Genomic DNA, 13,948 nt, shown 5'->3' with positions numbered 1-13,948 from the left:
TACAAGCAAAAGTGTACTCAATTAATGACTTTAGTGCTTTCATTATTTATTTTTATTGCCTGATTGATTGCACACATAAAATAATGAATCTGTTCTCATTGAAAACAATTAAAATAATATAATAAGTCTCCTTTGAGCATTCTCTACACTCCTTTTTCCCACAGATAACCATTGCCACAAATACAATTGTTCAAGACCTCTTCCTATGCATTTATAAACGTGTACATAGAGAAATAATGAGTCTTGTTTTGAGTTTTTAGTGGTGTATTTTTATTTTACCATATCTTTTGTTTTGTAGCTTGCTTTTTCACTCCAATGTCTCATAAATCTTTTCATGTCAATATATATATAGGTCTATAGTATAGATTCTGCATCATTCTTTATGACTGCTGCATAGTATTCCATAATGTGAAAACACACACTATTTTTTTAATCAGATTTTTGACATTTAAGTAGTTTTTGCCTTATTTCCCAGTTTCCCCTTATTTTAAACAATATGTGTGTGTGTGTGTGTGTGTGTGTGTGTGTGTGTGTAGAACATTTTGTATGTTACCCTTGTGTAATTGTACATGTGCTTCTGAAGGGTGGAATGTGACAGAGCTAGGTAATAATTATTTAAAATTTTAGTATATACTACCACATTGCCCTTCCAAGTGGCATTATCAATTTCTACTCCCAGCAGAGTATGAGAATGCCTATTATCTTTATTTTCACCAATACTTAATGTTATCAGTACTTGAAAATATTGGATATAATCAAAATTATAAATTTGTGCCTGTCTGAATTTCCCCAATTACCACTTAATACTAAGTCGAACATCTTTTCATATGATTGTTCAATAACCTATTACATTTTGTCTTCTGGGAATTGCCTTTTATTATCCTTTGCCCATCTCTCTTGGGTGCTTTGGTTTTGTCTTATTGATTTATAAAGAAGTCCTTTAAAATTATGGACACTAAACTTTGTTTTATGTTTCTCATTTTATTCCTATTTCTTTAATATTAATTATGAAGTTTAGCCATAGAGAAGTTTTCAGCATTGATAAAGCAGATTTATTAGTCTTTTTGAGTTTTAACTTTTTGTATCATGTTTAAAAAGGCTTTTCTTATCCCAGAATCATAAACATATTTTCTTACATTTTTAAAAAACAAAATTTTAATTACACAATTAACACATTTTCCTTTTAAAAGTCAAATTGTGGAGATAAACTAACGTTCTATTTGAACTCTGGCCCAAATGCTTGACCCCTTTCTGCCCTTTCTCAGAGATATTCTTACTATGAGTTTTATGTATATTGTCAGAATTTTTACTATACTATTACATACAAATATATGTATCCATAGAAATCACATTCAGGCTCTTATTTGCATAAATTGTATTATGTACATATTGTTCTACAACTTCCCATTTTCACCCAATACTATGTCTTGGAAATCTATACATGTTCTTACATATAAAACAAATTCAGTGTTTCTCAGTCTTGGCATTTGGGCAGCAGTTCATTTTCATGACTGGTGAATTTCAGAACATTTAATATCTGGCCCCTCGTCCACTAAATTCCAGTAATGTCACCTAGTTCTTATGATAACCAACAAATAAACCTTACCCACATATTGCTGGATACCTCCTAGGAGGTGGTACCACACCTAGCTGAGACCCACTATTTAAAAACTGCGTAGTATTTTGTATTACATAATTTCATTTACATTGATGATAACATTTAAGTTATTTCCAATTTATGGAATGATCTACAACATTTCAGGGAGCTTCTTGAAGCCCAGGTAGAGAGGCAGTATTGCAGAGTAGTTTAGAACGTGGCCTGTGAAGTCAGATCACGCAGGTTAAATCCTGGCTCTGCTACTTCCTAGTGATGAGTCATTAGGTAAGTTTCTTACCATCTCTAGGCCTCAGTTTCTTCGTCTGAAAAATGAAGGTAACAGTAGTACCTACCTCATAGGATTGTTGGAAGGATTAAAGGGGTTAACATAATGTTAAATATTTGAAAGAATGCCTCACACCACAATTAGTGTTTTATAAATACCGTGTTTCCCCAAAAATAAGACCTAACCGGACCATCAGCTCTAATGTGTCTTTTGGAGCAAAAATTAATATAAGACCCGGTCTTATCTTATGTTATATGGGTCTTATAATAAAATAAGACCGGGTCTTATATTAATTTTTGCTCCAAAAGACGCATTAGAGCTGATGGTCCGGCTACGTCTTATTTTTGAGGAAACACGGTATTTGCTATTATTTATTGTATTATTATTGTACATGTTGACCCTAAGAATTGCTAAATCATTCAAATGTAAGTTTTTTATTTTGATAGCTACCACAATAGAATAGAAACTTAAATGCCTAATAAGAGGGAAGGGATAAAACTATTATGGCACATATAGTAAGAGTACCGTGCAGCCATTTAAAATGATGTTTCTGATGGGGGTGGCCAGTTAGCTCAGTTGGTTAGAGCGTGGTGCTAATAACACCCGTATTTACAGTGGCCCATGTGGGGTTTGACCCCCACATGGGCCACTGTGAGCTGTGCCCTCCTTAAAACGTAAATAAATAAATAAATATCAAAATAATGTTTCTGAAGAGATTTTAATGACATGAGGAAACAAGTAAGATATAAGTTAATAAAAGCAGGATGCCAGTCTGTATATGCAATATGGTAATGATTATGTAAAAGTTATAAATAGAAAGCAGACTAGAAAGAAATATACAAGTGATTTTCTCTAAGTTGTGAGAGTATAATGCCTTTTATCTTCTTCTTTATACTTTTCTAGATTTTCCAAAAATTCTTAATCAACCTGTATTACTTTTATAATCAAGAAAAACAGATAACCCAGCTTCTTGGTACAATGAATTAATTATAATATACATTCTACTTTGTGATCTGCTGATTTCACACTTAGCAACACAGAATGTATTTTCTAATAAGCAAATTAACTGATAAAAACCGGGGGATAATTTTAAGCTAATTGCTAAATATCAGTTTTATTTTGTTTTTATTCTTAAAGTTCTTGCCCTACAGTTACTTAAAATCTATCAAATTATAAAGACAAGTAACCAAAACATGTGTTCTCATTTGTGGTCGTTTCTCTTGGTAGCACTCCAGCAGTCAGTAACTACTCTAGAATTGCTTTGGGTCCTAAACGGGGTCCATCTATTACTGAAAAGGAGGTGCTGACATGCATCCTCTGCCAAGAAGAACAAGAGGTGAAAATAGAAAATAATGCGATGGTATTATCGGCCTGTGTCCAGAAATCCACCGCCTTAACCCAGAACAGGGGAAAACCCATAGAACTCTCAGGGGGTATGTATTGTTTAATAAATAATCTTTTGAGCATTTCTTTTCATACTTATGTAATTAGAAAAAATACTGTCTGAAAGAAGTTTGGGAGTGGGATTGTATTTAGCCTTATTTGGTCAGATCACAGTTTACTCATGAAAAATGTACTCTAGGTTTTTACATGCCATGTTGGCTCCTTTGTTCTTCTTTTAATTTGAATTTTTGTTAGCGCTTGACCACATTGCTCATTTTCTCTCTGTGTCTCTTCGTCTCTCTCTCTCTCCATGTCTCTGCTCTATTTGAAAGTGGGATACAGGCATCATGACATTTATGTTTCCACATGCATTTTCTAAAGCTAAGGACAATCTATTATATGTCTACTATACCATTATAACATTTAAGAAAATTAATAATAATTCAGGAATATCATCTAATATAAAATCCATATTTTAATTTAACCCCCTGCCTTCAAAATGTCACTTTTTAGCTAGACTTTTTTTTTCATTTAGAATCTAGACATGTTTCATGTGTTGTTTTAGTTATGTGTCTTTTAGTCTATTTTAATCTAAAATAGTCACTTGCCCTTTTTCTTTCCATGATAACTTTTTTGAAGAATGCAAGCCAGTTATTTTATATAGTATCTTACATTGTGGATTTGTTGATTGTTGGCTCATGATTAGGCTCATGTTAAACATATCCTTGGCAGGAATACTAATTAGCTAATGTATTGTACTTCTTACATCACCTCAGGAGTTAGCCTTTTTATTTTTAAAATACCTTTAGAACGATAATATTGATTTAAAAAGTGGGTGGTGGGGGGCTAACACTTATTGAGTACTTACCATATCCAGGCACAGAACGTGCTTTCTGTGTATTTACTCAATCTTTACAGCAGCCCTATAAATTAGGTACCAGCATTGGCTCCATTCTATAGATGAAGGAACTGAGGAACAGAGAAGTTAAGTAACTTGCCCAAAGCCATGAGTTTTAAGTGATGAAACCAGATTTTGAACCCATAGTCTGTGCTTTTATCCAATAGATTATAATGCCCCAAAATGTCCCTTTAAATTTACCCAAATTACTCTTAAAATTACAAAAGTAAATTGTGCTTGAGTTATAGAAAATCACTTCAATGACCAAGATAATGTAACTTAGATGTAATGTTTAAAATAAAAATGTAAATCAAGAATAGAAGTTATCATTAATCCATATTAATTTTAGAATCATACCTGGAAGTCTAGTTTTTTTTTATTTATTATTATCCTCTTTTATTTATTATTAAGAAAATATATCCTGCTATCATGATAATGTGACACTTTTCTTGGACATTTCTGAGAAAGTTTATGATTAGAATTATAGACCTCATAACCTCTATTTTTTTTCCCTTTCCTGACTGTGGAAGAGATGATTACATAGGTCTTATTTTTGTCTTCCTGTACCAGAAACCCTGGACCCACTTTTCATGGATCCAGACTTGGCATATGGAACTTATACGGGAAGCTGTGGTCATGTGATGCATGCAGTGTGCTGGCAGAAGTAAGTTGTCCTTCTGACGTGTTCTTGAAAGAAACTAGGAATATTGGAGTTCACTAAAGGCCACAAAAAGGCATGTTTTCCCATGTCTTCTTTCCTTCCTTCCTTATTTAAATAATTGAAGCAGTTTTAATTACTAATTTTGTTTGCATGATACTCATTTATTATCACCCGTAGAAATTGGTGTGTAAAGTTATAAACTTAAAATTTTCATGCTTCCTTTCTACTTGCTCCCCACAAATTAATTAGTTCCTCTTGATCAGTATTTGTGTAAAAGAAGCAGCAATCTTTATAAAAATTGTATTCCCCTCAAAACAGTGAAAAAGTACCTTTGGGATAGAATAGGACAAGAAATTCTAGTTCTACCTCTGAAGAGATGAAAGATGAGAACTATAATTCCTGAGAAATCTTGTATAGGGTTCACCCTTTTGGCATTGGATTGAAATATATAATTTTCCTATAATAGCCAATGACTACTTCAGTTGGTCATTGGAAACTGAGGGAAGTAGTGTCCACATTATATCTCCATGGTGTTGAGGCAGGAGACAAGTTATGATTTCAGTAAAATTATTTTAAAATTTTTTCTACCCTGATGAGTCTTCCAGTTTTCCACCAAAAGAATGGGCACCCTATTTCTTCTGTAATTGGAACTTGTGTATTTTTGCATGTAGATTTTAAAGACGTTTGTTGAGGCAAAAATTTCAGATTTTTCTCACTTGTATTAGAACAAAGATACATGTATAGTTCTGAATGGACCTGTGTCTTCGAATTTTGCAGATATTTTGAAGCTGTACAGCTGAGCTTTCAGCAGCGTATTCATGTAGACCTTTTCGACTTGGAGAGTGGAGAATATCTTTGCCCTCTTTGCAAATCCCTGTGCAATACCGTAATTCCCATTATTCCTTTGCAACCTCAAGCGATAAACAGGTATATTTTAATTTCTGTTTTGGTTAATTTTATAAAAAACTTGTCTTTCATATGTCTATTTTGGTTAGATTACTAGTTTCTTTTTTGCTATTTAAAGTAATTAATACTTTTTCATTTTATAAAATATTCTACTTAAAAATATGATTAAAATTAGCTCCAATTTTTGGTCTCTAAAATAACTGGAACATTCAGTTAGTCAAATCTATATGTTGTGTATAAAGCTTCCAACTGCCACTAAAACAATAGAACTTTGATATCTTTCTTAGCATTCACAGAAGGAGAAAAGATGTAAAGACTCATTCCTTTCATATAGTCCTTTGCCACAATTTGTTGCTATTTGAAGTTTCCTTTCTCTAAAAGTCTTTGTGGTATTATTTTTAATTCTTTTTTTCTAAATGTTATAGTTTGAGAGATGTGCAGAAAGTGTTAACTGTAAAAGTAAAAAACAATTGATTCATCATATATCTTTGGATAGTTTTTGAGCATTTAGACTAAGTTTTTATATTTTGACCACCTGTAAACAGAGTTTAACAGGCAAATTCATTAGTTTTTATGACAACTAGAACACTTAATTGTATTTCTTTATTCTCACTGTTGTACCTAATGATAACAGTATGATTTATTATTACTGTTTTAGTTTCTTTAAAACTCATTGAATTTGTAATGATGATGAAAGTTGTAATAAAGAACCTGGTTCTGTTGATAAAAAAACACTTTAAACATGTTTCCACAACAGAAGAATTCAAAGGTGATAGGTTTCGCAAGAAGTGTCAGTAAGTAGTTGCGCTATCTTGACTATTCCATGTCATTATCAAAACTAATTTGAAAATTGTCTCCTACTCAGTATATTGGGACATAGAACGTCATCTTTTTGGAAGAAGGTGGCATCAGAAAGATTTATCCTTTTTTCTTTTTGTCAGTAATTGATGTGTTCTAAGCACTCTACTAAACACTAGCTATGCTATTTATTTTAATACTCAAAATAGTCTAATGAAGTAGGTACTGTTATTCCCATTTAAATATAAGGAACTGGGGACTATGAGCAGTTGTTACTTATCCCGAGACAAACCCAGGATTTGAACACAGACCTGACTCCAAAGCCTTACCTACCCATACACATAAAGACAAAGATAAAATAAATCTAAATAAAATATAGTGACTTTCCAACTTCTTGTTAGCCTGTACAAGCGTTTTTTACACACTGGTTACACTGGTTCCCCAAATAAGGATTATTAAACATGTAAATTATTCTCTAAAGGAATGTTCAGCACCTTCTTTCCTTGATGTCTTTAAGAATAGGATGCTTCAGGACAAGCCTTTCTGAAGTTAGACTGATCCTCACAACTGGGAGTCTTCGAATCCTGTGATGTTTTTTAACCTGTAGTATCCATTTTGTTACCTAGGATCTGAAATACATAATTATAAGTAACATTTTTATTAGGCACTTGAACTTAGCTGTGTAGTTGATTATATTTGCCACTTGCTTTTAGAAAATCAACATGAGTATAATCTAAGATATTAAAGCTAAAAGCATATAAAAATATCAAAACTAATAATAAGCTAGTATTTTTTAAAGAAAATTGGTCATAACCAATCATAGTACAATTTCATTTCTGAGAACTGAAAAAATTCTTAGGTTAAGTTTGTGCCCAGATATGTGAGTTTTGGCACGGTTCTGTATATATTTTAACTTCACTCAAGGCTGTCCTTTCAATAAGCAAGTTCCTTTTCTACAGTCCTTTTTAATAACGCTGTTTCTGGTCCCCCTTGATTATTAATAACAGTTTGGATCAAGTCCCTGCCTTTATGGAGTTTAGATTACAGAGAGGAGAACCAACAATGAACATAAAAATACAAAGTGTTGATTAGTGAGAAATATTATGAAAAAACTAAAGTTGCAGAATAAAGGGGGCTAGAGACAGACCAGTGCATGAGACTGTTTATGGACAGAGTTGTTAGGGAGCTTCCGTCCAAGATGGTGACATTTCAGTAGAGATGTGAACGAAGTGAAGGACAAGCAGTGCTACTCTCTGGGAGAAGAGAATCCCAAGCACAGGCAATAGCAAGAGCAAGGGCCCTGAGGTAGGAACACAATCAGCATATTCAAGGCACAGCAAGAAGGCATCATGCTTGGAATGGAGCAAAGAGCCAGCTCAGAAAAGGGCCTATGAGCTAAGATTAGAGGTTAGAGTTGTATTTTATGTGTGATGGGAAACCACTGGAGTGTTTTGGACAGAGCAGTGATACGATCTGATTTACATTTATAAAAGATCCCTTTGACTCTGCTGTTAGGACGAGTACATAGACAATAATGAAACACCCTCGTGGAGGCAGGAAGAACAGTTAGTCTGTTGAAATAGTCCAGGTGAGGGATGATGTAACTTGGATTAGGGTAGTAATCCAAGGTAGAAAGAAGTGATCAATTTGGGATATCTTTAGAAGGTGAAACTTGTAAGACTAGCTGATAGGTTAGAATGTGGTGTGTGAGGGAATCAGATAAATCAATGGCAACACCTAGTTTCTGACTTGAGCAACTAGAATGATGATTCTGACATTAACTACTACTAGGTGACGGGCATATGGGTGGTGTCTTTCCCTTGTACTTTTAAAATCCCCCTCCCTCCCAAAACTATATTTTTAGACACATGTTCCTATGATCTAGGCAGTTAATCTGGAGGAATGACTTTTTCATACAGCCGTTTATCCGGGGAAGAACTCTACAAGTTCAGCTTTTCAGTTTGACCTTGTGCCAATGGCTTTAATAATTTTTAAATATCATTTTTCAGTGAGAATGCAGAAGCTCTTGCTCAACTTTTGACCCTGGCACGATGGATATCGACTGTTCTGGCCAGAATATCAGGTTATAATATAAAACATGCTAAAGGTTTGCTTAAAATTATTTTGTATTTAGCTATGTGGGATATAAGTATCAGAATCTTTAAACTTTTTGGAAAAAGAGTACTTATTGCTGTAAAATATTGTTTGCAAATACATATTTGTTGAATATCAGGAAATACAGGCTGAGTTTGGCTTAAATCACTTTACTTGATTTAATAATTTTTTTATACTGGGAGGCAGTATAGACAGTGATTAATCTGGAGTCACACTGCTTGGATTTAAATCTTATATCCATCACTTACTGTCTGTGTGATCTTGGACAAATTACTTAATCTCTCTGTGCCTCAACTTTCTTATTTGTAAAGTGGGAATAATAATAGTACCTATCTCATTGAAGGATTGAGTTATGTAAAGTAGAACTGTGTGTGGTATATAGTAAATACTATGTGTGTTAGCCATTACTATTACTAATATTGTTAATATGTTATCATTAATAGTAATAACAAAAACAACATTTTAAAACTGTTACTTCGTTTATATATTTACAATTGAGAGATAAGACTACCTAAAGACTCTGAGAAAAACATTGGCAAGCAGATTGGGGAGGGATATCAAAATTTTAAGAGTGGTTAATACAGTAAGTGAACTTCCTGGGTATTTTTTTCCTCCTTTATTTCCCAGCTTTGACCCTAGGGTAGCCTGAGTCACGGAACTGTGCAACAGACACAAATAGCCAAAAACCCAAGAGAGATGCCCTCTTTCTGGCCAGAGTACTAGGAAAAGAAGCCCTGCAGAGCTGGAGAGTAAGGGGAATTCCTACTGTAGTTTTTTCCTCTCTTCTGACCCTCTCCTGAGGCTAGCCCCAGTCATGGAGCTGTACTGCCCGGGTGGCCACATAGACACCTAAAATCCCCAGAGAAAACCAGTCTCTCTGGCCAGAAGAATTGGGCAAAAGGGACCCCTGTGTTTCAAAGAATGCAGGGTGAAACCTCAATTATTTTTTTCTGTCTTTGCCTCACAGCGTCACTCCAAAGGTCAGCCCCAGTCACATGAATCACAGTGCATGACAGCACAGGGGACTAAAACTGAGAGAAACTTCTCATTTTGACCAAAGGAACTAGGAAAAAAGGACCCCTTGGGGTTAGAGAGCAAGGGGAGTTTCAGAGAGGAAGGAGATGTAGAAGGGAAATCTCCTATTTTGAAACCAACACAAGTCCTGCCTGGTCTGAAAAACGACACAAATTCAAGCTGAAAATGTGCAGGGCAGGGGCCAAAGAAGTATAGCAATAGCTTTGAGATCGAAGCTATATTAAACGACTGGTCAAGTCTCAGACTAGCCCTGAGTAGTTTGTGTCCTGGCAGACCCAAACAATATAGTAAAGGCTCTGAAAACTAACATTGGAAATACCACCCACAGACAGTGAGACAGAACTTGTTGAACCTAATTAGGTTGATTGCCTACTAAAACAAAAAAGTACGTTTTTCCAGAGAATTTTAACAGGAGCCAGAACCTCATCACGTAATATTCAAAATATCCAAGATATAATCCAGAATTACTCAGCAAACAAAGAACCAGGAGAATCTGACCAACTCTCAAGGAAAAAAAAAACAGTCAAATGTCAATCCTGAGATGTTTTAATGTTGAACTTCCAGACAAAAAGTTTAAAGCAGCTATATAATCATGAAACTTAAGGTGAATACTCTTGAAATGAATGGAAAGATAAGAGTTCTCAGCAGAAAAAACGTAGAACTATTAAAAAAAGAATTAAATGGAGATAATAGAATTGACTATACTATATGAAATAAAAATTAACTGGATGTGCTCCATAGTAAAATGGAGATGGGGAGGTAGGAGTCAGTGCGTTTGAAATTAGATCACAGTCAAGTGAAGTGAAATAAGAACAGTGGAAATTATCCAATCTGTAGAATAGACAGAAAAGGCAATGGGGAAAAATACATGCCTTAGGGACACAGGGACTTGTTTTTTCCTAGTCCAACATTTGTGTCATTGAAGTCCTGAGAGGGATAAGGATGGTACAGAAAAAAATTTTTGAAGAAATAATGGCTGAAAACTTACCAAATTGGTGAAAGACATAAATTTACAGATTTAAGAAGTTCAGTGAACCTTGAACAGATAAACTTAAAGAAAATCATACCCAGATAGATCATACGCAAACTGCTGAAAATCAAAGATGAAGAAAAAAATCTTGAAAGCAACCAGAAAAAAAACAACTCATTCCGTATAGGGGAATAGCAATTCTAATTTGATGGCGAAATAGAGCCACAAAGAGGGTTAGTATTCACATCGTCTTAGTTAGGGGCAGAGGTAGGATTCCTACTCAGGCAGTTTGGCTACAGACCTTTGCTCTTATTCACTAATGTATGCTGCCTTACTAATAAAATACTATGCATTCATTAAAAATGAAAATATAGACAGAGTTACTGATGTGGAAAGACATTTCTCATCTATCGGTGAATAAACAAGATACAGAACAGTATTATAAATGTCCTTTTTTAAAAATATCTGATGTGTAACATTTATATGGAGAACACAAGAGTATCTATCTCCCACATGTTATCTGTGGTGTATCTCAGTGGAGAAATTTTGAATAATTGCTTATTTTCTAAGTTTTCTAAAATGATCATATATAATTTTAAAAAGCTACAAAGGTGTGTGTCAGACTAAACTCTCATGATTTTTCTTTTTCTTTATAAGGAGAAAACCCAACAATTCCAGTCTTATTTGATCAAGGAATGGGTGATTCTACTGTTGAGTTCCATTCTATCTTGAGTTATGGAGTTCAGTCTTCGTAAGTATCTAAATAATTAAGAGAAATTTGGTAAATGGCTGTGAAAATTAGAGTGGAGAACAATCTTTCCTTGCTTCTATCCTCTCCCTGCCTTCTTCCTACTTTATTTGTAAAATTGTTTCTTTATCCCATGCTTATCTTGTTTCTTTCTCCTAGGAGTTTTATTTGTATTAATAAAATTAAGTGGTTTGAGATATTAGGGTAATATGTATTAGGATGAACCATGCCTATAATTAATCATTTTTGACCAACAAGATACCATTTCTATGTAATCTAGCCTACAAGAAGAGCAGAATTTAAGAGACTTCTAAAGTCACGTCTAACTTGCTCTGTGACTTCTGAAAAGCCTCAGGTCACCTCCCCCTGTCTCCAATTCATTTTTCTTGTTTGTAAAATTGAGAGAGTGACCTCCTACTTTACCTCCTAAGGTAATTGGAAAGATAATTTTAATGTATCTAAATCAGATGCTATTATTTAATGAATATTATCTGAGGTATATCTGTCTAGTTGTGATCCTTGTTTATATTATGTATCCGTTGCTACTGAAAATACTTGTTACTTGCTAAACTGGAAGTTCAGGAAACTAGAAATTATCCCTCCAAGTACACACATAACACCCCTGTCAACACAAAAGTACTTCTTGGTCCCTTTTCCCAGACACTAAGTCTTGTTAGGTCAGATCTGTTTCCTCTGAATTTCTGTCCAGTCTTTCTCTTAATTTGGACCTGGACCCTTTTCTGCTGTGATCATTTACTGCATCTTTCCCAGGAAGTGAAGTTATATGGGCCATTACCATTTCTCTCTCTCTCTTTTTTTTTTTTTCTTAACTTTTTTTTCTTAATTAAAGTTTATTGGGGTGACAATGGTTAGTAAAGTTACGTAGATTTCAAGTGTAACCATTACCATTTCATAAGAGATATTTTTCTACTTATAGGAGACACAGTTCTGCTTTTCCCATTTTTTTCTTAATAATAAATCTTCTGCAGAGGCTCTAATCTCTAATTTGACAAAGAGCAGTTTACTTTGTCAAGAGTTAAATTGTTTGCTGCTTCAATATCTAATTAGACTTATCAACAGGTAGTCCCTTTTACTAAATCAGTACATAAATTTTTCCTGTTTTGTTTTTAGAATAAAATACTCTAACAGCATCAAGGAAATGGTCGTTCTCTTCGCCACAACAATTTATAGAATTGGACTGAAAGTGCCTCCTGATGAAATGGATCCTCGAATCCCCATGATGACCTGGAGCACATGTGCTTTCACTATCCAGGCAATTGGTAAAGCCTATTAACAGAACTGGTTTGTAGATTTCATAGAAACAGAATTAACATTGATCAACTAAAAAGTATTCCTTTTTTCTTCCCTGATGGTTCTGGATATTCTGACCCGTTTGAATACTATTAGTATTTCAGTAGATTAGTGTGGCCTGATGCCATTTAGTCTGAGAATTTTTATATTGATCTCTTTTTAACTGCAATAATGGCCATATGCAACATAGCTAAAAATATATGAAAAGGACATCATGAAGCAAGCTAGATTAAAAATATGGCAGATTTATAACACTAGAAGGTCAAGGAAAAAAGGCAAAGGAAGAAGAATCAACCCAGAAAGGTTCAGTAATTTTTATTTCTTTTACACTTTGAGAGAAAAAGAAAGGGAAACTAAAGTCACCTAAAAAGGGAAAGCGAGACTGAGGTGATCAGGAGAGACAGATTAGCAGGCAGAAATTAACCAAGTCTGAAAGGAAGCCCACTGTAAAATTATCTGTGATATTGAAAGCTTCCTACAGAAAAATGCAGCAATCAAATCAACATGTTGTACACCTTAAACTTACACAATGTTATACATCAGTTATACCTCAGTAAAGCTAGGGGGAAATAGAAAAGTATAGCAGTGAAGAATCGCTTAGATTTTTAAATCATCATATTTGCTCATTACAGTCATCAGATATACAATGCTATATTAGTTAAAAGAATAATAACTATTTCATATTATCTTTATCCAAGCCAGTTTCAATCTTTCTTTGCGACATATATTTTTGGTTGTTATTTTTAATGGAGCCTACCACATTTTCTTCATTTAATTATGTTTTTGTAACAAGACACTGTTTCATTGTTGGAATTAAGTAGCATGAAGCCACTTCAGCATCAGTCTCTATAAACAGATTTTAGGAGTTAATTCCAAACCTGTCTGAGTTAAATCATAACACACAGGTTTATATTTACTAAGATTAAATAAAATGAGAAGTAGTAGCAATAGGATTATATAAAATAAAATCTGACTTTCTATTGAAAACTTTCAATGCAGGTACTTTACACTTTACTGTCTTTGGGAATACAAGCATTAGGAATCAAGAATCTATATTTAGAGACTGAACATTAAAAAAAGGTCAGTTTTGTCATAAGAGAGATGAGAAATTCAGTGGTAAATAGAACTAAATCTTTGTATGTGGTTCTTTAACCTAGTAATTGGACTCTGTTTAATAGTGTTACATTGTTTTCCCTGTAGTGCTTTTTCCATTCAATGGACATAATGCTGTACTTTATTT

At 33.9% G+C, this 13,948-nt stretch overlaps 1 protein-coding gene and 1 long non-coding RNA gene across 3 annotated transcripts in view; one reads left to right on the top strand and one right to left on the bottom strand.

The window, feature by feature from the left end:
- UBR1 (ubiquitin protein ligase E3 component n-recognin 1) overlaps nucleotides 1-13,948 on the top strand; it is a 111,157-nt gene that overhangs the window by 74,328 nt on the left and 22,881 nt on the right. The window contains exons 30-35 of one of the 2 annotated variants that reach the window (XM_081049242.1): nucleotides 3,111-3,316; nucleotides 4,735-4,828; nucleotides 5,603-5,752; nucleotides 8,539-8,612; nucleotides 11,307-11,400; nucleotides 12,529-12,677. In XM_081049242.1, coding sequence (XP_080905368.1) covers nucleotides 3,111-3,316; nucleotides 4,735-4,828; nucleotides 5,603-5,752; nucleotides 8,539-8,612; nucleotides 11,307-11,400; nucleotides 12,529-12,677 — 767 coding nt within the window. Of the gene's footprint in view, nucleotides 1-3,110; nucleotides 3,317-4,734; nucleotides 4,829-5,602; nucleotides 5,753-8,538; nucleotides 8,637-11,306; nucleotides 11,401-12,528; nucleotides 12,678-13,948 lie in introns of both variants that reach the window. The other variant, XM_081049241.1, reaches the window with a different exon arrangement.
- Nucleotides 6,144-13,948, bottom strand: part of LOC308498032 — a 42,080-nt gene continuing 34,275 nt past the window's right edge. Inside the window, exon 4 of the long non-coding RNA XR_013993399.1 lies at nucleotides 6,144-7,158. This is a non-coding gene — a long non-coding RNA (uncharacterized lncRNA). The remainder of the gene's footprint in view (nucleotides 7,159-13,948) is intronic.

Source organism: Rhinolophus hipposideros (genome assembly GCF_964194185.1).
Source record: "Rhinolophus hipposideros genome assembly, chromosome: 5".
In the NCBI taxonomy this organism is placed as follows: domain Eukaryota; kingdom Metazoa; phylum Chordata; class Mammalia; order Chiroptera; family Rhinolophidae; genus Rhinolophus; species Rhinolophus hipposideros.
This window is presented reverse-complemented; position numbering and strand designations above follow the sequence as displayed.